The sequence below is a fragment of the Geotrypetes seraphini genome, chromosome 5 (assembly GCF_902459505.1).
Source record: "Geotrypetes seraphini chromosome 5, aGeoSer1.1, whole genome shotgun sequence".
NCBI lineage: Eukaryota > Metazoa > Chordata > Amphibia > Gymnophiona > Dermophiidae > Geotrypetes > Geotrypetes seraphini.
The window spans coordinates 206,993,575-207,018,971 of NC_047088.1; the positions used below are offsets into that span (position 1 = coordinate 206,993,575).

Consider the following 25,397-nt stretch of genomic DNA (forward strand, 5'->3'; position numbering starts at 1 on the left):
CTTGTAGGTCTCTCTTCTTGGAGTTTTCTAGGGAGCGGGTTGTCTTAAGGCCTGTTCCTTCCTTTCTGCCCAAAGTAGTTTCTCCTTTTCATGTCAATCAATCTGTAGTTCTCCTGGTGTTGGGTAGTCAGGAGGGCTCTTCTGAGCAAAGTCAGCTGCACTAGTTGGATGTCTGTCGGTCCTCGGAAGCACGAGCAGGAGCCAGCAGTAGGAAGAAGCAAGCGAGGAAGGAGCAGAGAGAGAGAAACAGAGGGGAGAAAGAGAGTAAGAGCAGGGAGAGATCGAGGGGCAGCGGCGAGAGTAAGCTCTGCCCACCCCCACCGCATCGGAGGAGTTATCACCCGAGTTCCCCCTTAAAAGGGGAGGAACCAACGGCCAACCTAAGGCTCGGAAGCACAAGCAGGAGCCAGCAGTAGGAAGAAACAAGCGAGGAAGGAACAGAGAGAGAGAGAAACAGAGGGGAGAAAGAGAGTAAGAGCAGGCGCAGAAAGAAGCAGGCACAGAAGGAACAAACACACAAGCAAAAGTAAAGTAAGGTAGAGCGAAGGCAGCACACACAAGAAGAAGGCAGCAAGGCAAGAAGCAGACGCAAAAGGAAGCAGGCACAGAAGGAACACATAATCTTAACTGTTATCTTAAAGTAGGAACGACAATGGAAGCAGAGGGAAACCAGAAGATGAGCTTTCCAGTGTTCTGCACAGACTGTCATATGTATGACTACTTCCCCTCGGGGTGGCAGTCATATGTATGCGGTCGGTGTCAGGAGCTGAAAAGCTTGAAGAAGGAAGTCAAGTGACTAGAGGACAAGATACCAGGAGCTAGAAGGACTTCACACCACAGAGGACCCAATCAGGACAGCGGAAGACTTCATGAGTGAGAGACACATCAAGGAGGAAGTCAGGGAACTCGAGAAATTCATTGAGGAAGCATATAGGAGGAGGGTGGAAGAGAACGAACTTCAGATGGAAGATGAAGTTACACCAACATGGAAGGGAGAACAACAAGCAGATAACCTCAAGGAAGACACCCACAGGGGAGTACCACACAAGAGGGAGAAATTGGCTAGTTGATGCCCAGAAGAAGAAAGAGTGAAGCACACTGATGACACTGACCTGAGACTGAAGCGAAAATTGAAGAAGGGAGAGTCAGCGATCCTAGTGGGAGACTCGATCCTGAGGCATGTGGACAGCCACATAGCAGGAGGGAGAGAGGATCGACTGGTGACCTGCCTCCCAGGAACGAGAACCAAGGATATCATGGACAAAATTGGAAGGATCCTGGAAGGAGCGGAGACGGAAGAGACCATAGTAATGATCCACATCGGGACAAATGATGTCAGCAGGAGAGACTACAGAAGAAGCACACTGATAGAACAATTCAAGATTCTGGGAAGGAAGCTGAAGATGAGGACCCAGAAGATAGCATTCTCAGAGATCCTACCAGTACCAAGGGCAGATGTGAAAAGGCAGGAGGAACTACAATCAATAAATGCATGGATGAGGAAATGGTGTGAGGAAGAAGGATTCCACTTTGTGAGGAACTGAACAACATTCTGGGGCAAGAGAAAGCTCTACAAGAGAGATGGACTGCACCTGAGCGCGGCGGGAACTAGACTTCTAGCAAACAATGTCAAGAGAGGAATAGAACAGGCTTTAAACTAAGAGGAAGGGGAAAGCTGACAGTCGACCAAGCATCGACGATTCTGAAGAAGGTATCCCGTTAAGATACTAAGGGGAAACAAGGGACAAATTACAGGAGTCGACTAACCCAGAAGAGGAGGATAGAAAGATTGTAGCAAAAGACCGCAGCACAGGGAAAGGAAATGAAGACAACAAAATACCAGGATCTAAATTGCATATATACTAATGCAAGAAGCCTAAAAAACAAAATGGGGGAATTAGAAGCCATGGCCAATGCAGAGGACATAGACATCATTGGAGTCTCTGAAACATGGTGGAATGAGGAAAGCAAATGGAATACAGCACTGCCGGGGTACAAGCTCTATCGCCAGGATAGGTCAGGACAGAAAGGTGGTGGAATAGCCCTATACATAAAAAAAAGCATACAATCGACAAGAATGGACACAGCAGAGACGACCAACAAGCTGGAATCGCTATGGGTTAAAATACCGGGAAGGAAAGGGCCTGAAATAAAGATGGACCTATACTATCGTCCATCCGGGCAAACTGGAGATATCGATAAAGAAATGGAAGCTGAGATGAAGCGAGAATGCAAAAGTGGTAACACGGTTATTATGGGAGACTTCAACTACTCCGGGATAGACTGGAGTCTTGGAAGCTCAAGATACGCTAGGGAGACAGAATTCCTGGAGGCTACACAAGATTGCTTCATGGAGCAGCTTGTTAGAGAACCGACGAGAGGAAATGCCACTCTGGATCTAATCCTAAATGGGTCAAGGGGACCTGCAAAGGAAGTAGAAGTAGTGGGACCATTGGGAAACAGCGATCATAATATGATCAAGTTCAAGGTTGAGGTAGGAATACCGAAAAGAAAGAGAACCATAGCGACAACTTTTAACTTCAGGAAAGGAAACTACGAAGCAATGAGGGAAATGGTAAGGAAGAAACTTAGGAACACTTCCAAAAAATGGCAAACAGTAGAACATGCCTGGTCTTTTTTCAAGGACACAGTAAGCGAGGAGCAAAATCTGTATATCCCCAGATTCAGAAAGGGGTGCAATAAGAGTCAAACAAAAGACCCAGCGTGGATAACTAAAATAGTGAAGGAAGCGATAGGCAATAAGAAAAATGCATTCAGGAAATGGAAAAAGGACAAAACTGAGGGGAACTGGAAAGAGCACAGGAAGTATCAAAAAGAATGTCACCGAGTGGTTGGAAAAGCCAAAAGAGAGTATAAAGAGAGGCTAGCCAGGGAAGCATGAAATTTCAAACTGCCTACTATACAAAGCTATTAATGGAGAAAGCCCAACCTACTGGAACAACCGACTAACCCAATTCACCTCAACCAGGCACAGGAGAACCCACTCACAGGAGAACCCACTCACTATTCACACACCCACCATCCAAAAATGTCAAAAGAGGAAAACTTTATGACAACCCGATGGCCACCAAAGCAACTAAACTATACAGACAAATCACCAATCTGCTATCTACGACCACAGACTATAAAACCTTCAAAAAAATAAAGTAAAACCCTACTCTTCAAAAAACACATAAAACCTGTTTAACATGATAGTTCCTTCCATAACTCCACCCACCGCACACTCTACCCATATCCAATTTAAAATGTTTCTAATTACCCAACATGGTGCTCCTTAAGTTCTCGACAATTCTTATGTAATTCTTAAGTTCTCAACAATTCTTAGGTAAACCCTTAAGTTTTCGACAATTCTTATGAAATGCTTACGACAATTCTTATGTAATGTTACAACTCTTGTAACCTCCTGACAGCTCTTTTGTAATCCGCCTTGAACCGCAAGGTAATGGCGGAATAGAAATCACTAATGTAATGTAATATAATGTTCATCACTCTTATGTGCAGAGGTCCCAGGAGATCAGGAAATCAGATCATCTCTTTGTCCTTCTAGCGGGTCCTCATAAGGGAGATGACACTTCTAAGGCTACTATTGTGTGCGGGATCAAGGAGACTAATGCTTCCGCTTATCTTCTGAAGAAGAAGCCTGTTCCATAATTTCTCAAGGTTCATTCCACTAGGGGGTCAGGCAGGCTTCTTGGGCTGAGTCTTCTCTAGTGCCTCCAATGGATATTTGCAAGGCTGCAGTTTGGTCTTCTCTGCATTCCTTTGTCAGGCACTACCGTGTGGATGTTCTTTTTTTTTTTCCAATTCTTTATTCATTTTTTCATCCTCCATCAAGTACACAATATTACATCAATTGAATCATACACATCACTTGAAATTCTTCGTATTGTCATCTTAAATACTTAAATTATCTTCCTCCCCACCCACCCTTTTCACAGATATTATAATCAAAAAATAACATACATGTGCTATATTCATAGATATTGATTAAATCTATATTATAACTATATACCACCCCTCCCATAATTATAATTATACTTTCAATGTAAAAAGGCGTCTAATCATTACAATAAGTTGTCAATGGCCCCCAAATATTCTTAAAATTATTATAATTCCCTTTTTGTATGGCAGTTGTTATTTCCATTTTGTAAATATGGCACAATGAATTCCTCCAGAAGGTGTAATTAAGTCTTGTGTAATTTTTCCAATTTCTGGTGATATGTTGAATGGTGACTCCTGTCATTATTAATAAAAGTTTATTATTTGATGAAATTTGACTTTTTATTCTCATTGACGTCCCAAATAGGATTGTATCATATGATAGAGCTACATGGTTTTCTAATAAACAATTAATTTGTGACCAAATTGATTTCCAAAAGGCCATGATACAGGGACAAAAGTATAATAAATGATCTAAAGTCCCTGCTTCCAGATTACAATGCCAGCATCTATTAGACTTAGAGCTATCCAACTTTTGTAATCTAACTGGGGTCCAAAATGCTCTATGTAACAAAAAGAACCAAGTTTGTCTCATAGATGCAGACATTGTACTCTCATTCTCCAAATTTGTGGCCATTGAGATGCAGAAATTTGATGCTTAATCTCAATGCTCCAAATGTCTCTAAGACCAGTCTTTGGTTTTTTATTCATAAATCCAGATATCAATTTATACCACTGTGTGGCCTCGTGTCCCAAGAAATCCGCTTGTAAGCATAAGAATTCCAGACTATACTGATTGTTAAGATTTTTCCATTCAGGGAACCCCTCCTGAATAGCCTGCTTCAGCTGCAATGATTTAAAGCTTTGTGGTTTGTTTAGACCATATTTATGTTGCAGCTGTGAAAAATCAAGCAGTTTACCATTTAAAATAACATCACCTAGAGTCCATATACCTGCAATAATCCAATGCTTCCATACGATTTTAAAACCGCCAACTTGAATCTTGGAGTTTAGCCATAAAGATTGATTTGTTGATTTGTGTATTGGGTTTGGACTTAAATTGCTAACATAACGCAAAGTTTTCCACGTATCCATCAATATTCTGTTCTCTTTATATTTCCTAGGCATTTTAATACTAAGAAGATGAGATAAGTTTATAGGAAACATGAGTCGCCATTCCAAATACAGCCAATCTGGGATATTTTCCATGAGCTCTGGGAGGACCCAATACATACCCTGGCGTAAAATATAGGCTTGATGATACCTATAAAAGTTTGGAAAATTTACCTCACCCTCTGCAATTGATTTTTGTAAAGATACTAAGGCAATTCTAGGCATTTTACCCAGCCAAACAAATTTTGTAAGAATACCATTTAACTTTTTATAAAAGGACCTTTGAAAAAAAACTGGTACATACTCATTTGATAACAAACCACAGGCAATATCATCATTTTAATAGTTTGGACTCTCTCCCACCAAGAAAGATGTAAAGGATTCCATTTCAAACACATTTGTTACTTTTTTTAATAAAAAATTTTCATTTTCTTCCATTGTATCTTCTAGTGTGTTTTTTATTCTGATACCTAAATATTTTAATCCATCTTCTTTCCATACAAATGAGAATGAATCAAATAAGCGTTTAGTACAATGCACATTAAGTGGAAGAATTTCTGACTTGCTCCAATTTATCTTATATCCTGAAAATTTTCCAAATTTCTCTATCTACTCAAGCAAGCATGGAATGGTAGTTTTTGGATTCCTCAAATAAAGCAGTATATCATCTGCATAAGCAGAGATTTTATATTCCCAATCTGTACGAGGAATACCTTGTATCCCCTTTGCTTGTTGAATGGCTAATAACAAGGGTTCTAAAACAATATCAAAAAGCAAAGGAGAAAAGGGACAGCCTTGTCTAACCCCCCTCTGCAAATTAAAACACTCTGATAAATTATTATTAATGTATAATCTTGCAGCAGGGGAGCTATACAACGTCTGAATCATTTGTATAAATCCTGAACCTATACCAAACCAATCTAATGCCTGATACATGAAAGTCCATTCAATTCGATCAAAGGCTTTCTCCGCATCCAAAGAGACAGAGAAAGCCGGATCATTCATGGCTTTTGTTAAATTTAACATATGAAAAGCCAGTCTAGTATTGTTAGAAGAATGTCTCTTAGCAACAAATCCTGTGGATGTTCAAATGCGTCGGAACGTGGTATTCGGTGAACATGTTCTGGTGTCGGCTCTTCGGAGGTCCCACCCTTGATGGGCACTGATTTGGTACGTCCCATCCATAAAGGCACTATACATGTCTATCAGGCAATACAGAAGGAGAAATTAGGTTCTTACCTGCTAATTTTCTTTCTGTTAGCCTGTAGACCGATATAGTTCCCCACCCTATCTGTCTTTAGGCGGTGATTGCAGGTTTTTGCTCGCGTGGAGATTTTGTTTTTTCTGCGGGTTCTAGTATTTTTCTAGGGCCGGGGAAAATTAACAACAGCTGTGGGGATGTTTATTTTCAGGATAAAGTTCTACACATGTTCCAACAGTTGTTTACAGATGTTTGTTGTTTTTACACTCCCGTTCGGAGTGCCTTTTACTGTTTTCAGTTAAGAATTTTCCTAGTTTGGCTATTCGGCTGACTGGTTTAGTAGGGGGGAAGCTATATTGATATGCAAGTTTGATCTGTCTCCACCTGCTGGCAGCAGTGAGGTATAATACCCATCCGTAAAGGAAGTTTACCGGTCTACAGGCTAACAGAAAGAAAATTAACAGGTAAGAACCTAATTTATCCTTTGTTATTCCAAGGAGTATATGCATGCTATTCTTTAGTAAGTGTGGAAATACTGTACAGGAGCAATGTTATCTGTGAATGTGGAATAGAGGACACCTAACAATAGGAACAGGTTCTCTAGCAAATTACTCATTGCATATAGAAGAAAAGTGCTATAGAACATAAAACTAAGGGATAAAATTTAAACAAAACCCAACTTTCTGTTAATTATTCCTCTCAAATATTACCTGTTCATTGAGTTTCTATTACTAGCTCATTGGCTGACATAAACACTTTTTATGTACAAATAATTTTTATTGAGCTCAAGATAAGATATAGTAAGACTTGACATAAAAATGTTCAACTTGAAACTTCCATCTAGATTCCTGTCCCCACCTTTCCTTTCAAAATCCCCCCACCCATCAAATTCCCACAGAGTGAGCATGTGTTATATCAAACAAACAGCAATGGCAACAAGCACTATAGATTCAATAGTCTGCTTCGTGTCACTACGGTAAGACATTTTTTTTATAACAAACTAAACTTCTACCACTTAGCTATTTAAACCCTTCTAGAACAACAGTATTTTAAAGTGACTTTTATATTCATTAGGCACAGTATTTTGAAATGCGTCAGAATTACTCTGGAGCTTTGGAAACTGTGAACCAGATTATAGCCAACTATCCAAATTTCATACCTGCTTTTATAAAGAAAATGAAATTACAGCTAGCTTTACAAGACTGGGAACAGACGATGGAGACAGCTCAGAGGTACAGTACAGTTTATGAATCTATTGGTGCTTGTTTTGTTCTCATTTGATCAGTGGTGTAGTGAGGGTGAGAAGCACCAGGGGCGGTGGCACCCCTCCCCATCCCTCTTTTCCACCCACCCCCACCCCCATCCGCTCCTTCTCCGCCTCCTCATGCCATGCATGCACCCCCCTTACCTCTTTAATGTTCATGGCGCAAGCGTTGGCTCTTCCTCTAACGTCATTTTCTAGGTGTGTGTCCAGGAAGTGATGTCAGAAGAAGAGCCGATGCTGGTGCGAGCAGCAGGTTTGGGATGCTTCTCACACTGCGAATGTTAAAAAGGTACAGGGGAAGATAAATGGCATGCACTTGCGCAGTAGTAGGGGGGCAGGGAAGGAGGAGGGAGTGGAGAGGAGGATGGATGCTGACACCTCCACCAAGGGCGGACTGCCCAGGGCGGACTGCCCCCCCCCCACCCTTCACTACCCCACTGCATTTGATAAGTCTGTTGAGAAAATATATATAGCTGGGTAAGTTCATGTGTCCTGTGTATTATAATCTACTACCAGGAAGTTTGTGTGATGAAGACTGAAAAAGAAAAGAAGTGCAGAGATATCATGGTAATTCCATCAATTTGATTCTGTTGAGATTAATTAATGTTCCTGAATCTGATCCTAGAATATGCTTTAGCCATTTCTTGATTTTCAGAATAACTCAAAACAAATATGTATAAGAGAGATTGCTTAGACAATATCCTGTGAATGTTAATGTATCTCATGCACATTCAAGGACATATTTTGTCAAGTTTTTTTCTTCATGTAAAGCTTTTTACATGCAGAAAAGAACTTTTTTATAAAATTGCAAGACTGCATTCATTCATAAAATGTATGTGCATGAAATCTGTGTTTAGACATTCCCAGGGACATAGTTTGGGTTGAGTGGCGGTGACATTCCAAAGTACACATATAATATATATGATATGTGGGCATCCAAAGGCAGATGAAATTTAATGTGGACAAATGCAAAGTGATGCACATTTGGAAGAATAATCCAAATTATAGTTCCCTGATGCTAGGGTCCACCTAAGGAATCAGCACCCAAGAAAAATATCTGGGCGTCATTGTAGCACTACGCTGAAATCTTCATCCCAGTGTGTAGCTGTGGCAAAATACAAACAAACCAACAACAGAATGCTAGGAATTATTAGGAAAGGAATGGTAAACAAGAATATTATATTGCCTCTGTATCAGTACATGGTGTGTCCTCACCTTGAGTATTGCGCACAGTTTTGGTCGGCGAATCTCAAAACAGATATAGTGGAATTAGAAAAGGTTCAAAGAATAGTGACCAAAATGATAAAGGGGATGGAACTTCTCTTGTATGAGGAAAGACTAAAGGAGTTGGGGTTCTTCCGCTTGGAAAAGAGACGGTTAAGGGGGGATATGATTGAAGTCTTCAAAATTCTGTGTGGTGTAGAATTGGTAAGAGTGAATTGATTTTTTCACCCCTTCCAAAAATACAAAAAATAGGGGACACTCAATGAAATGGCATGCAAATACTTTTAAAACAAAATAGGAGAAATATTTTTTTACACAAAGAATAGTTAAGCTCTAGAACTCGTTGCAAGAGGAGGTAGTTACAGTTCTTAGCATAGCTAGATTTAAGAAAGGTTTAGATAGGTTTCTGGAGGAAAAGTTCATAGTCTTGTCAGATACCTATACCCACTGTATCATTGCCTCTACCATAATCTCCCCAACCCAGAGATGTCCTGTCAAATTAGATTGTTAGTTCTTCTGAGCAGGGTATGTCTGTTGTATGTTAAATGTACAGTGCTGCTTACATCTTTCAGTGCTATAGAAATGATAAATAGTAGTAGTAGTAGTAGTTTGCTATTGAGAAAGATATGGGCGAAGCTATTGTTGCCCTGGATTGGTAGCATGGAATGTTGCTACTATCACTGCTGGGGGGTCCTAATGTGGGGCCCTCCTAGTCCTATCCACAACATGCCCCTTTGCTATTAAGATGAACTGCAGTTTGGGACATTCTTAGACTGCTGTTCCAGAATCATAATTTGGACATTTTTTTTCATTCATTCATTCCATTATTTAGCCCATCCTCCCAAAGGAACTCAGAACAGTTTACAAAATCAAGTACTCAAGTGTTTTCCCTCTCTATCCCAGTGGGCTCACAGTCTATCTAATGTACCTGGGGCAGTGGAGGATTAAGTGACTTGTCTAGGGTCACAAGGAGCATCATGGAGTTTGAACCCACAACCTTAGGGTGCTAAGGCTGTAGCTGTAACCACTACGCCACACAAACTAAATTAAACTAAAGCTTGAATTTATAGACCATGTCATCTTTATAAGAATAAAGATCAACTCGGTTTACAGTATGAAATTTTAGGGAAGAGACAGTAAAGAGGAAAAATTTACAATTTGGTGAATAACCAAGTTTTTAAATGTTTGCGGAAGATTTGAAGAGAGCCTAGTTATCTCAGGTACACAGGGATATTATTCCATAGTTCAGTTAGTTTAAAGAAAAGAGACTTCCCCAGTTTACCAGTAAAAACTATGCCTTTCAGAGATAAAGATAATTGAAGTTTTTGCATAGTTCTAACCAGTCCATATTTTTGGGAGCTCCTAGACAGAGGAATTAGTAGAGGACAAGTGCTGAATAAGATTTTAAAGGTGAGACAAGCACATTTAAAATGTATTCTGGGGAATATTGGAATCCATTGTAGTTTAGCGAGGAGAGGCGGCACATGTTCAAATTTTCCTTTGCTAAAAATCAGCCTAGCTGCAGTATTTTGGATCAGTTGAAATCTATGCAAGCTGTTCTTGGTTAGGCTAAGGTAAATAGAATTACGAGAGAGAATAGAAAAATGCTGCTGTTGAAAGCAGGACCTGACTTTTCTAAGCATGTGGAGGCTAAGAAAAGCACTTTTTTAAAAAAAAATTAGGGAATTACCGTATTTTCACGTATATAACGCGCACCCGTATAAAACGTGCACACGGGTATAGCGCGCGGGAAACCGAAATATATGTAAAAAAAATTTTGTATACCGCGCATGCTGCCCCGACTCTCCTTTCGCCCGCCCCAACTCTCCTCTCCCCCTTGAAGTCCTGTCCCCACCCTGAAAGCCTGATGCCCCCCCCCCGACGTCCAATTCACCCATCCCCCCGCAGGACTGCTCGCACCCCCACTCCGAAGGACTGCTCGCAGGCACCCGCACCCCCACCCCGAAGGACCGCTCGCACGCACTCCCACCCGCACCCCCACCCTGAAGGCCCGCTCGCACCCCCACAGCCTCCTGACCCCCCCCCCCATCATGTAGAAGCTCCTACCGGTGTCCTGCTGCTTCCTCTTGGCGGTCCAGGCCCTTCTGTGAGCCCTGCGTCTGCGCTGTCAGAGAAAGGGCGGGACCGCCGGAAGAGGAAGCAGCGCAGGCGCAGGGCTCACAGAAGGGCCGGGACCGCCAAGAGGAAGCAGCAGGACACCGGTAGGAGCTTCTACATGATGGGGGAGGTCGGGAGGCTGTGGGGGTGCGAGCGGTCCTTCAGGGTGGGGATGCGGGTGGGAGTGCGTGCGAGCGGTTCTTCGGGGTGCAGGTGCGTGCAAGCGGTCCTTCGGGGTGGGGGTGCGAGCAGTCCTGCGGGGGGGGGGTGAATCAGACGTCGGGGGGGGAACTATGTAAAAAAAAATTTGTACAACGCGCAAGGTTATGCACGGTTTGTAAAATTGTGTAGAACGCGTGCATTATATGCGTGAAAATACGGTAATATGCTTGCTAAATGAGTGATGAGTCAATAATAACCCCTAAGATTCTAGAGGAGTACTCAATTTGTAAGGATGTCTCTGATGGCCGAGAAACAAAAGATAGAATATTATCCAGCTTAGACCCAAGCCATAACAATTTAGTTTTGTTCTCACATACTTTTTTCCTGCCATTTTGAGATGTCCATGTGCTTTGAAAATGAGCCCTATGTCACCTGTGTGTGTGTTTGTGGCCACATACGCATTTAAATTGCCTGTTATATAATTCTGACCAGTGTAAAAGTATGTGCTTTGACATAATGGTGCATAGTTTGTTGGTAGGCATTTACAGGGATGGAGTCTGGACAAAGTGTGTATGGAGTTGCAAAATACATAGGTACATTATAAAATCTACTAATTTTTGTGTTTACTTCAATAATCTAGGTGCAATGTAGTTGCAGTTTCTGCCACTTTTTGCCTTATTAACCTGCTTGGACATAAGCAAGGGAGATATAATCTGTTAACCTGTTGGATAGAGTATGCTTGTTAATGGCATTCAAAGGCTTATTTGGGATTTAAAACAAAAGTTGGGTGAACTTTTTTAGGGGTTTAGTGTACTTCCAAGTAGAAGAAGAAGGCCAAGAATCCAAATAATCAAATGATTATATTAATGCATACTTGAATGATAATACCTTAGTGTATTGCATGTCTAATTGTATTTTACTGTATCTTCATACACAGGTTGCTACAGAAAGATAGTCATAATATAGAAGCTTTGCAAATGTTGACCCTTCATTATCTATGTAGGGAGGGAAATATACATGAGGTATGGTTTTCTTTTAATATTATTTCTTAGTATTCAGTGATATACCTAAAATTCATTTTTGTTATTTATATTTAATATTTTCAATCTTGGTTTTGTGTTTAGGGCTGCATTCATCTAAGACAAAAAATTGAATGGCCTTGATTAATAGCTGTTTTTTGCTAATAAAAGTAATTGAGTATCTGTTAAAAGAACATGACACAGATTGCTGTGTATCTCAGAAAAATTGCATAAATCATCTTTTAGACCAGCTCTTGCTTTATGCATCATGATATATACTTACAGTATAATCTCATTATAATGGACTCGCTTATAACAGAATATCGTCTATAGCGGACGAGGTCTGCTGGGCCCAGCCATGTGCCTTTATGAACATGGAGAAAATCACTGGATATAGCGGACTTGCATATAACAGACTTTCGCATATAATGGACAAACAATTTAGTCCGCTTTTAGCTATAGTTTTGTTCAGCTATAACGGACATGCAGGCTCTGCCAGGCGCGTGGCATGCAGTGATACAGTATCAAAATGGCTGAGAAGTCTGCTACGAAGCATCGTTCTATAACAGATTTAAAACATGAAATCATTCTTTTAATCGAAACAAAAAAGATATTGCTAATATGCTTGTGCAGTGACTGTTGGTCATTGATTGTACGTTGTTTCAAGTTGACCTAAATAAAGTTTAAAAAAAAAATGCAACTCTGGATATAATGGACTGTTTTTCCAGTTCCCTTGAAGTCCATTATAACGAGATTATACTGTAGTTTTATTAAAGACTGTATAATGTTTAAGATGTGGAAAGGGCTGGATTTGGCTTATTTGTGGGAAAGATTGGAATGGTATAAGCCAACATAAAACACAAAATTAATTCAGGATTTGCTGTTAGTGGTTTCATCTCATACAGTATTTCAGCATATTAGGATTATTCTGTTCGCAAAGACATAGGATTTGATACTGAAGCTGTTGTCCTCCTTTAGTAGCAACTTTGCTGAAGAATGTCACCCATATCTTTCAACTCCTCCCCTGTCCTCAAATCTTTCAACTCCCTCTGAGAAGGTGTGTCCTGATTTGCTCTGCTTCTTTTTATTATTTTCGGGTATTTCTGTGGGTCGGTTCTTTTTCTTTGTGGCTTTGGTGTCCAGAGGTCCCTTTCTTGGGATTACTGTACAGGGGAAAGGATGCAGACCCGCGAGGGCGGGCTACTGCTTGTAGGCCAATCTCTTAGAGTACCTGTGGAGCCAGCCTGCTTGTGATCCATCGAAAGCTTTGGGTCAGTTCCCCTGGGAGCTTGGTTGCCTACTGATTTATCAGAGCCTTGAATGTAGGCTGTGGGCCCCTATGTAACAACCCTTTGGGTATCAAGAAGCCGGCTGCATATCATCTCCCCCCCCCCTCCCGACGCTCCAAGTAGAATTTTGGGGTTGGAATCCTCAGTCAGAGTCCTCCCAACCCACAGCCAGACTTCCAGTGGTGGATTCATTTCCAGCAGATTCTGAGGCAGAAATCCTTTCCCTGCAGACAGGCTGCTACAAGCTAATAAACAGGCACCAGAGAGGTCACAGTGAGTACTCCCATTATTCCCTATGGAGAAAATCAGGGGGAGAGGGGTCAGAAAAAGGTAGATTTGAGTGTTTTCCTGAGTTTTTTGTGTTTCAGGAAAGCTCCCATGAGGTGTTTTTGGTACAGTTTTACTGGTGGTGGCCATCTTGAATTTTTATCGGTCTTTTTTTTCAAAAGCTTCCATCTGCCTCAAAACCCCTTGTTTTGACCAGGGACCACCTATAGTGGATTTTTCAGGCCCTTCTGCCCCCTTTTCATGCCCTTTTTGTGCAGTTTTGTTGGCAGAAGAGTGACCATGTTCCACATGCCACAGGGTGTGGGAGGAATGGGCAGGAACTTCGGGCTCATACTCCTTAGAGTCCTTCAAGGCAGGCGAACTTCAAAAAGCCTGGCCAACAGGGAAGAGATCCTGCTCAGAAGCCACACGTAACAAGGGCGTGAAACACAAGCATGTGGGGGCAGCAAAGGTCCAGCAACCCCAGTAAGGAGTCCTTCAGGGGTCCTTAGGGCTGCCTATTCAGGGTTTTTCAGACTTTTGTCAGTCTCTTGTGGATAGCCTATTTGATGGACCTAGGGAGCACTGCACTGCCTGTGAGTGTGCCAGTACCGGAACAGAGAGAGTTACATCCCAAGCAGGCTTCCTCACCTTGAATCAAGCCGGCTCCAAATGTCACTGACCACTCAGAGCAGTATTGGAAGTCCTTTTCCATGCCTTTATTATCTCAAGGATCAGCTGCATCCTTGGATTATTTAGGGTCCCTATCCAAGGCTGGTGGTCAGGAAGCTGTGACTGCTATTGATCAGGGTGATGACCCCTCAGTGCACCGCCTTTTCAAGTCTGCAACATTTTCACATGTCATTTGGGACACACTCTGTGAGTTAAAGTTGGATCCTCAACAGCCTTCCACCTCCCAATGTTCCATTATGAGCAGTACAAATGCAGACTACCTTTTTTCCAGCACATCTGGACATCACCTCATTAGTCACTGATCAATGGGAATCTCCAGAAGGCTTCCTAAAGGTGGCAAAAGTATGTCCAGGCTTTATCCTATGGCTCCAGAATTCCAACAGCTTGTTTCGCAGGTAGATTTCCATGGTAGCTCAAGTGACCAAGTGTACTTCCTTTCCTAGTGAGGGAGAGGTGATGCTGAAAGACCACAGGATTGCATGGTGGACATGGTCCTTAAAAGACAGTTTGAAGTGCTAGCTTTGGGTAGCAAAGTGACAGCAGCTACCTCCTTTGTGGCACGGGCCTGTCATACCAGGTTGTGGCACAGTCCTGCTGAGCCGGAGGACGTCTGTCCCCATTTGATTATGGAAGGAATGGATTATGTGATAGATGCTCTTTATAACATCATTAGAGTTATGAACAAAGTATTGATTTATGCCGTTTATTCCCACCAGATGCTCTGGATTAGGCAGTGGGTGTGCGGTTTAGCCTCCAAGGCTACTCTAAGCAGATTACCCTTTAAATGGCAGATGCTTTTTGTCAAAGGCTTGGCCGACCTTGTGGTCAACATGGCAGATCGCTGTCACAAATCTCTTCCAAATAGCAGAATTTGACATTCCACATTGGGCGGCAGGTTCACTTTTAGTTCCTCTTGAAGATCCTGCCAATTCTCCGGTGTCTCTTTCCAGAGAACCTTCCAAGGGTCCAGATAGAGATTTGGCAACTACAGATGCCAGCAACCTTTGGGGTTGCATGGCAGCACAGCCACAATGACACCATGTTAACTGCCACACCTCCTCACATTGGCGGAGACTGTCAGCTTTCTGGAAAGAATGGGAACAGATCTCATCAGACTGCTGAGTCTTGGACATTATTTTAGAGGGTCACAAGATCGAGTTTTCTCGCCCTCCTTCAGATCTCTTCCTTGACTCCTCCCACAGGATGGCCAGGGTCCAAGTGACGGTACAATGACTCTTTGACATTCATGCCATAGAATCTGCAGAGCTGCTTCTTGGTCTACTTTCCATACCTTTACAAGGTTCTACAGAGTGGATGTAGTGGCCCGAGATGATGCCACTTTTGGGGCCTCGATATTGCAGGCAGGCTCATCTGTCCTTCCCTAGACATCTGGCACTGCTTTGGTACGTCAGCTTCGGTACAGGATTTTGCAACAGAATGGAAGATTAGGTTTTTATTTCTGTAATCTTCTTTCTAAGACATAGGATTCTATACAGCCTACCCTATGCAGAATTATGATACGCCTGTTTACTGCCTTGGACATTGCTGGGCTCTGTCAAAGAACTTCTGCGTGGCCTGACTACCGCGGGGCTAACACGTATGGCTTAGCTGCTCCTCCTCACCCGCACTCAAACAAGGATTTAAAAGTGCTTTTTTTCGTGTAATTTCGCGAAATTTTGTGATTTTCGCCGCGATCTTGTTGCCAGGATCCCCTATGTCGCCTCCGAAACCGGCAAAAAACGACACCGCTTCACCCGCGCCCCTCGGAGGGAAACGGCTGAAACCCGATCCCTGCACGCCGGAGAAAATGGCGCCAAAACCCGACGAGGCCTCACTAGACCTGCTCCTGAAAGAAGTAAGATCGATCAGGGGCATAATACAGGAGCAGGTTGAAGAAACTAAGCTGCTAAGGAGTGAAATAGAAGCAATCAACTCACAATTTGTGGATGCCCGTCACAGATTGGATGCACTGGAAGAAAAATCGACTGCCATTTCATCCCTGCAAGAAACGGTAGCTAACCATGATAAACTGATTACTACCTTGCAGAGAGACTATGAAGATCTCTCTAATCGCAGTAGAAGATCTAATATCAGAATTATTGGGCTACCTGAATCTTCGGAGGGCTCTGATATGGCTTCCTTTCTCTCTACCTTCCTGCCTGCTGCCTTGGGGCTTGCCTTTTCACCTCCTCTAGAAATAGAGCGTGCTCACCGCGTGCCATCTCACCTCTCTCCACATGCCACTTCTCCCAGACCCATAGTGGCTAAGTTGCTCAGATTTCAGCATGCACTGCAAATTCTCACAGCAGCAAAATCTAAATCTCAGCTCTTGCATCAAGGTAGGAAGTTTTTCATTGTGCCTGATCTTGCAAAAACCACAGCTTTGAAGAGAAAAGCATTTCTTTCCCATCGGCAGGAGCTTAAAGACATTGGAGCTAAATATGGTCTGATGTATCCTGCTAGGATGAAAGTGACTTACAATAACCGCACTACCTCCTATACTGATCCTGAGGACCTGGCAACATTTCTGGAATCCTTGAAAATGAACTAACATGTTGGGCTGCGGATTTATTTGTTTACTTCTGTCTCTAATGTTATAAATCGCATATGTTTAATTGTGCAATTCACTGTTAATTATTGTTCATGTGGATAAGCACACTACTCTCAGGTTTTTCAAAATTGAGTGGGTGTGGAGCTTTGCAAGTTGTTCCGTATGTGTTTTCTCCCCGTGCTCACAGGAGCACCCTTAAAATGTTTCATCTCATGCATGATAGTATGGTCTTTCTCTTTTCTGACCTTGCTTCATGCTTTCATTGCTAGTTTACTTGTTCTTACTCTCTCTCTTATTCTCTCTTTACTTACTCTCTCTGGCAGGAGTGTCTACCTGATATTATGGTTATATTATTTATCCTTTCCCCAAAAAGGTGATATTTACTATGTCTTGATACTGCTTATAACAAAATATGGCTGATTTACATGTTTTTTCTTTTAATGTGAACGGTTTGAATCACCCCATTAAGAGGAAAAAGATAGCTAATTATGTATTCAATAAACATCCTGATGTGATTTATTTACAGGAGACCCACCTCCCGCCTGCTGCCGCCTCAAAATTTAAATTGAAGGGATATTCCACTCATTTGTATTCCTCCGCAACTCAGAGGAAGAAAAATGGGACATCAATACTTCTCAGTGACAAATTATCTCCAGTTATTCACTCTGTTAAAACAGACTCTGATGGTAGATGGTGTCTGGTACACGCTGCGTTGCACTCAGTAGATTTTGTACTCCTTAATATTTACGCTCCTGTTTTAGACCACCCAGATTTTTTTAAAGATCTTCAGCTGGCGTTAGTTGAATATGGGTCTTGCTCTCTGATATTAGGAGGTGACTTCAACCAAATTCAAGATATCTATATAGATCGGTCATCCTCCTGTAAACCTTCAAAGTCCAGATCTTTTTCAGCTTTACATGCTTTAATGGAAGCCTTCTCCCTAGTAGATCCGTGGCGCTTATTACACCCGAAAGGTAGAGAGTACTCTCACTTTTCACCACCACATAACACTTATTCAAGAATCGATTTCTTTCTTCTTTCCCCATCGCTTATTCAAGAAGTAGCAAACACTATCATACATCCAATATCTCTTACAGACCATGCTGCCATTTCCTTACACTTAACCATCTCCGCCCCACGCAAAGAATCTCCCTCTTGGCGACTTAATAATGCCTTGCTTTTAGATGATGCAATAGTGGACAAAATCAAATCCTTCACCACGGAATTTTTTGAAATTAACACTAAGGATTCAGAAATCTGCCCCGCTATTGTTTGGGAAGCTTATAAAGTTTCTCTTAGAGGCGAACTGATTAAACTCGCCTCCTGGAAAAAGAAACAATCCATACAAAAAGAAAAAGAATTAGAAACTTCTATTAAAAACTTAGAATTACAACATATGTCAACTCATTTGCATGATCCCTCCATATTCCAACGCATTCAAAATCTTAAATATGAATATAATACTATGGTCTCCCATACAGCCCGGCGTGACATTTTTATCTCCTCTTCTGGTCATTATATGGGAGACAACCTTATGGGTCGCCCTTTAGCTAGATATCTTAAAACTAAATCAAAACGTTTGCACATCTCAGCTATTCAAGACTCATCAGGACGATTAGCTACAACCAGATCTCTGATTTCCTCCCAATTTGAAAAATTTTATACTGCTTTATACCAATCTGAACTTTCTACCCCTGAATCAGACATGGATTCTTTTCTTACCTCCTTAACCCACCCAACTATATCAGAAACCATTAAAGCAAAACTAGACGCTCCCATCACCACATCTGAAATTGAAACTGCTATATCCTCTTTACCCACTGGGAAAGCCCCAGGTCCAGATGGCTTCACTAATGAGTTTTTCAAAAATTTCCGAACTCTCTTGGCGCCTCAACTCCTCACGTATTATGATTTTCTTCACTCCACTCCGGATAAACAATTCAATTTTGCTGAGGCCACTATTGTAGTTATTCCTAAACCAGACCGAGATGCTACCTTGGTTAAAAATTTTCGTCCAATCTCTCTCCTTAATCTGGATTATAAAATTATGGCAAAATTACTAGCATTGAGACTCACCACAGTTATCCCATCCCTTATACATAAAGATCAAACAGGTTTCATAAAACAAAGATACATTGGAGATAATTTACGCTTATTTCACCACATCAATGCCCACGCCAAAACACTGTCAGATCCTGTGATTGGTCTGGCCATAGATGCTGAAAAAGCCTTCGACCGTGTGGAATGGCCATTCCTATTCCGAGTACTGAAATGGTACAATTTTGGTCCCTTCTTCACAGATTGGATAGAAACACTGTATAGACAACCCACAGCCCGTATTTTGATTAATAATTCTCTTTCAAACAAATTCCCCCTTCATAGAGGCACTCGTCAGGGCTGTCCCCTATCACCATTATTATTCGACTTAGCGTTGGAACCTCTCTTATCAGCTATCCGACAATGTCCCCTAATTAAAGGTATCCCCACGTCCAATCGGGACATTAAATTAGCAGCCTATGCCGATGATGTTCTTCTATTCCTTAGAGATCCTCTTGTTTCTTTGCCCCATCTTATTGACATTATCTCTCAATACTCTCAAATATCTGGATATTCAGTTAATTGGGAGAAATCAGAGATCTTTCCTCTCAATGACCATATTTCCTCCTTGGATCTAGCTCAATTTCCTTTTTCATGGTCACAGAAAGCTGTGAAATATTTGGGGGTCCTAATTCATAAAGATCCAACACATGCCCAGGACCTTAACATTTCCAAACTCAAATCATTAGTCTCAAACACTACAACTCGTTGGTCACCACTTTATTTGTCATGGTGGGGTAGAATAGCTTCCATTAAAATGACTCTAGCCCCACAAATTAATTATACCCTCTCCATGCTTCCTCTCTTATGTCAGAAAACATTCTTTCGCTGGCTTAATATGAAAATCTCTGAATTTATCTGGAACAAGAAAAAACCCCGGATCGCTCTCGCCAAACTGAAGGCTTCTAAAATTAATGGTGGATTAAATCTACCAGATTTTTATCACTACTATATAGCATCTCTAGCTAAATATGGAGCTCATTGGATAGTTGATTCTAATCCTCAGGATCAACCAACATGGTTCGAAATGGAACGCTTTTTATGTGCACCATTGCACACCTCCTGCTTCCTCACGGTGTCAGTACCTAGACACTTGAGAAAGTATTCTCTGCTGAGTGCAACGCAGCACGCTTTTCATCTTCTGGATGCAACGGCTGAGATTTCTATTAGTGAAAGCCCATTCATGTCTCTTTGGAATAACTCTAAAATTCAAAATAAAGGCAGATCCCTCTCATGGAAGAGGTGGCAGCGGGCGGGAGTCGAGTTTGCTCATCAACTGGGCTCCTCTACTTCATTTATTCCTTTTGACATTTTTTGTTCTGCATATTCACTTCCACCCTCTATATATCCCCAATGGCTTATGCTTACCGGAATACTGTCTAAAATACATATGCGTCATGACTTTATGACTTCTATTCACACTGTTCGTCACTGGTCTACTCTGGCCTTAATAAAGGGTAGAGCGATATCTCTTTTCTATGGTATTCTAAGGGACCATTTTTTCACCTTTTCACCTCAGTTAATGAACCATTGGGACTCGTGTCTACAGACTGCGTTAACTGACATAGATTGGGAACTTTTCTGGTCTTCCACGAATCGTCCTCTTCTATCTTCCAGAGTCTCGCAATCAATGTTCTTCGTTATGTGGAATGCAGTATGGACTCCATTTCGCATGTGGAAAGCGAAGCTAAAACAAGATTCTACTTGCTGGAACTGTTTAACAAAGTCTGGGACTCTTGACCATATGCTCTTTCAATGTTCTATGGTTCACTCCTTCTGGATTCATATTTGGGACACTATAAAATCTATAACTAAATGTTCAGGAGAGATTTCCTTGGACATTGTAATTCTTCGTTCTCAGCATCCTTGTTTTGCACACACAAACTGTCCGCCTAAACTCATTGATGCCATGTTTGTAACAGCCCTTATGCATATTCTTAAAAACTGGAAATCACCCTCACTACTCGACTACACCTTTTGGTGGAATTCTCTGAGCATGTATCACAAATTTGAATCTTATGCATATGAGAAAAATATGATCTCTCGACTCTCCACGAACATGGTGGGGAAAAAATCACCTTGGTCATTTTTAGATTCATATGTTCATTCTACTCCATAGACACTTCTGCCTCTCTTTCTACTTATCTATCTCTTGCTCTCTCTTTGTCCCTCCCTCTATCTCCCTTTCTCTTTTTCACTCTCTTCGCTTTTCTGCTTTTCATATATCTTCTACTAGCAGTTGCACATATCTTGAATTCTTTTTATTAATCCGGTTATATGTTACTGACTATAGACATGGTCTTATTTTATGTCACTGGTTCTCAGTCAGATTTTGTGTGTTTACACTGCTTTCTGTATATTTCTTGAAATATTCAATAAAAATCATTGAACAAAAAAAAAAAAAAAAAAGAACTTCTGACATTTGGATGAGTATGGTAAAAAAAAGAAAACAAAACAACAGGAGTATGACTAACACTATTTTTCTTGAACCTTGGGGTTTTTATACAATAGTGCTAGTTGCACATAGCAGGTTGATTCCTGGATACTCTAAAGTTACGAGTTCATGTTAATTACTGTTCTTTTGTCATGAGTTACAGAGCAGAACAGAAATGTATGCTGTATCTGGGGAAGTTCCTCATGCCCCTCCTTCTCTCTTCTTCTTGGACGACCCGACTTTTTGAAATTATAACAAGTGCACTAAACCAAAGTGCTAAATGTGCTAATGTGCAAAGAAAGCAAACAGTCAATAATTATTCATCATTTTAAGTCGTCTCTGCCCCTCGACCTGAGGGTACACAGTGACCAAAGTCCATCCAGGCCACACTCAAGATCAAAAAGCTGGTGTGTGACATTTATAACAATATAATAAGTGCTTAATTTTAAAATGGGAGACTATGATAAAATGTGGAAATTTAGATAAAAACTTTGAGTTGTTGAAAAAGTATATGAAGATTGGATATTATTTTAAAAGACATTTTGAAAACCCAGATAAAATGTATTCCACACATTAATAAAGGTTGAAAGCAAGCCAAATGATGGCCATTGTGGTTTATGGTGAGGTAGAAGAAATGGCTGTTGCAGCCTCTTGTCACAGCTAATGGTATTGCACCATGAACTGCAAGCTGCCGCAAGAGGTTACAGCAACCATTTTGACTCGGCAGCTGTGAGGGCAAGAGCGAGGGGGCTCTGCTCCTATCCCCAGCAACATTCACTGGATCACTGAGGGGGGACCTACACGAATACAGGATGTCCGGTGCAATACTCGGAGAGACCCCCCCAGGAAAGAGACTTGGGAGTACTGGTAGACAAGTCAATGAAGCCATCCGCGCAATGCGTGGCAGCAGCAAAAAAGGGCAAACAGAATGCTAGGATTGATTAAGAAGAGGATCACAAACAGATCGGAGAACGTTATCATGCCGCTGTACTGGGTCATGGTACGCCCCCACCTGGAATACTGCGTCCAGCACTGGTTACCGTACATGAAGGACATAGTACTGTAGAAAGATTTACAGTTTACTAATCAGTTACATAAACAAATACGTGCCTGTTAGTTTTTTTTAGGGAAGACCATAATCTCATCCAGGTTCAGCTTTCTTGCCTATTTACACAACACAAGACCCAGGCTAATGAGAAATACTTTTATTATGAAAATAGAAAAATATAATTCACAAGCCAGCAGAAATATCTAAATATTGTTCACAAAATATCTGATTACATATATGAAACTCAATACATAATTATCACAACACACTTCTAGATAACTAAGTAAAATTACTTCTTTTTTTTTTAATAAATCTTTATTCGTTTTCAAAAATTACAAGTGTACAATAATCCATCAGAAATATATTAATTAATCACTTGACAATCTTATTTGTAATCTTCCAATACATAAATATAAAAGAATCCCACCCCTCCCTCCCATATACTAATAATTAACAATTATCAATTCTTATCATTCATACTCCCACCCTCCCTCTATCTTTTCCAATACTGAGGTGTTTAAGATGTCTGATCATTAGAATAAATAATCAATGGCCCCCAAATCTTTTTAAACTTATTATAATTACCTTGTTGTATAGCAAGCACCCTTTCCATTTTATAAATATGGCATACTGAATTCCACCAAAAAGTATAATTTAGTTTAGTATAATTTTTCTGCCCCTATATAAATACCTTTTGGAAGTTAATTTGGCCCCAAATTAATTCTTTATTAGAAAATCATGTTGGACTTTCATATGATACTGTATTATTTGGTATATCAATGAGATTTAAAAGCCAAATTTCAGCGAATAATAATAAACTTTTATTAATATTAACAGGGGTTGCCATTCAGCAGATTACAGGAAATTGGAAAGATTATACTAAAGTAAAATTACTTCTTACACACACTACACAATTCCTTATAATAATAATAATCCCTGATTAGCAGCAATCTATTACAGATTATCACCGAGAGTAGCTTTACAAGCCTTATCCTATATCACAATCGGATGCACTTATCTAACCCCAGCTTAAAGATAATAAGTTCCTTATCTCACCATTTAATTAGGCCTCAGCACAAAATTAGGTGAAATGGAAAACGTCTCCTCAGCTTAGCAGATATAGAAAATCCTTTGGTTACAGGAACAAGTGTTCGTCAGCCACTGGTAAAGCTGTAATTTATTGGCAGCAAAAGTTTCCTAAGTGATGGAATTCAGGTCTGTTTAAGGTCCGATTCACTCTCTCTCTCCGGCAGAGAATCACACGAGGTAACTGTTCAGGTCTTAATTATTATGAAAAAGATGTGTGCAGAACAGCTGTGATGAGATGTCAGTTCACTTCCATCCCGGCACAGACTAATTATATTATCCTTTTCACTTGGATCACGTCAGATGACTTCCTCGGACCAATCCAGAAACAGAACTTAGATGAATAGCCTTTCTGTATAAAGTCTCATACAGGCTAGGAGACACAGGCGCCGTTCGAGAGATAAGCACAGCATAGGAGTATAACTCCCCCAAGAATCACACAGTCTAAGCATGAAGGCATAGATGGATGTCCTTGACTAGAATACCATTCTGGTACATCCCCAGAATGCATTAGGCAGAAACAGCACAGATGTGTTCTTTCTCTTCTTGCAAGGTTCAGGCTGGAAAGATTTCTTGCAAATAATGGTTCAGGCTTAAATGATGGTTCAGGCTTAACCTTCTTTAAGAGAATCCGCGTCTTTCTTGAATTCAGACACAGTCTCAGTCTCCACCACTTCTTCCAGGACACTGTTCCACACATCTGCCACCCTTTCTGTAAAAAAGTATTTCCTTAGATTACTCCTGAGCCTATCACCTCTTAACTTCATCCTATGCCTTCTCATTCCAGAGTTTCCTTTCAAATGAAAGAGACTCGACTCGTGTGCATTTACGCCATGTAGGGATTTAAATGTCTCTCTCATATCGAGCTCCCGCCTTTCTTCCAAAGTATACCGACTTAGATCTTTAAGTCTGTTCCCATACGCCTTATCATGAAGACCACGCATCATTTTAGTGGCCTTCCTCTGGACTGACTCCATCCTTTTTATATCTTTTTGAAGGTGTGGCCTCCAGAATTGTACACAATATTCTAAATGAGGTCTCACCAGTCTTATACAGGAGCATCATTACCTCCTTTTTCCTACTGTACTACTCAAAAGGGTCCAGAGAAGAGCGATTAAATGGTTAAGGGGTTGGAGGAGTTGCTGTACAGTGAGAGATTATAGAAACTGGGCCTCTTTTCCCTTGAAAAGAGGAGACTGAGAGGGGACATGGTCGAAACATTCAAGATAATGAAGGGACTAGACTTAGTAGATAAAGATAGGTTGTTCACCCTCTCCAAGGTAGAGAGAACGAGAGGGCACTCCCTAAAGTTAAAAGAGGATAGATTCCGTACAAACGTAAGGAAGTTCTTCTTCACCCAGAGAGTGGTAGAAAACTGGAACGCTCTTCCGGAGACTGTTATAGGGGAAAACACCTCCAGGGATTCAAGACAAAGTTAGACAAGTTCCTGCTGAACCAGAATGTACACAGGTAAGGCTAGACTCAATTAGGGCACTGGTGTTTGACATAGGAGCCGCCGTGGGAGCGGGCTGCTGGGCACGATGGACCACTAGTCTGCTCCCAGCAGCGGCAATTCTTTGTTCTTATGTTCTTACCTGACTTAATCGAACCAACCACTTTCTGGGACAAAGCAGATCCCACAATCGACTCCATAGACCCCAAAGAATTCATACCACAATGGCAAACATTAAGCAAAACAATCCTAAATGAGCTAGCTCCAATAAAATCAAAACACAAAATCTGCAGACAATCAGACAAATGGTTCGACGCTGAACTGCTCCAACTCAAAAGGCACTGCAGACAAATGGAAAGAAACTGGAAAAAAAAGAACCAAGAACAATCCAAAATAGCATGGAGAAGTCTAATCAAAC

The 25,397-nt window shown here is 41.2% G+C and overlaps 1 protein-coding gene across 4 annotated transcripts in view; it reads left to right on the plus strand.

Moving 5' to 3' along the window:
• TTC21B (tetratricopeptide repeat domain 21B) overlaps positions 1-25,397 on the plus strand; it is a 222,897-nt gene that overhangs the window by 16,891 nt on the left and 180,609 nt on the right. For all 4 annotated transcript variants that reach the window (XR_004539464.1, XR_004539465.1, XR_004539466.1 and 1 more), the window contains exons 6-7: positions 7,349-7,506; positions 11,980-12,064. Coding sequence is in view for 1 of the 4 variants with exons in the window: in XM_033944656.1 (XP_033800547.1) it covers positions 7,349-7,506; positions 11,980-12,064 (243 nt within the window). In the remaining 3 variants the exon portion in view is untranslated. The remainder of the gene's footprint in view (positions 1-7,348; positions 7,507-11,979; positions 12,065-25,397) is intronic.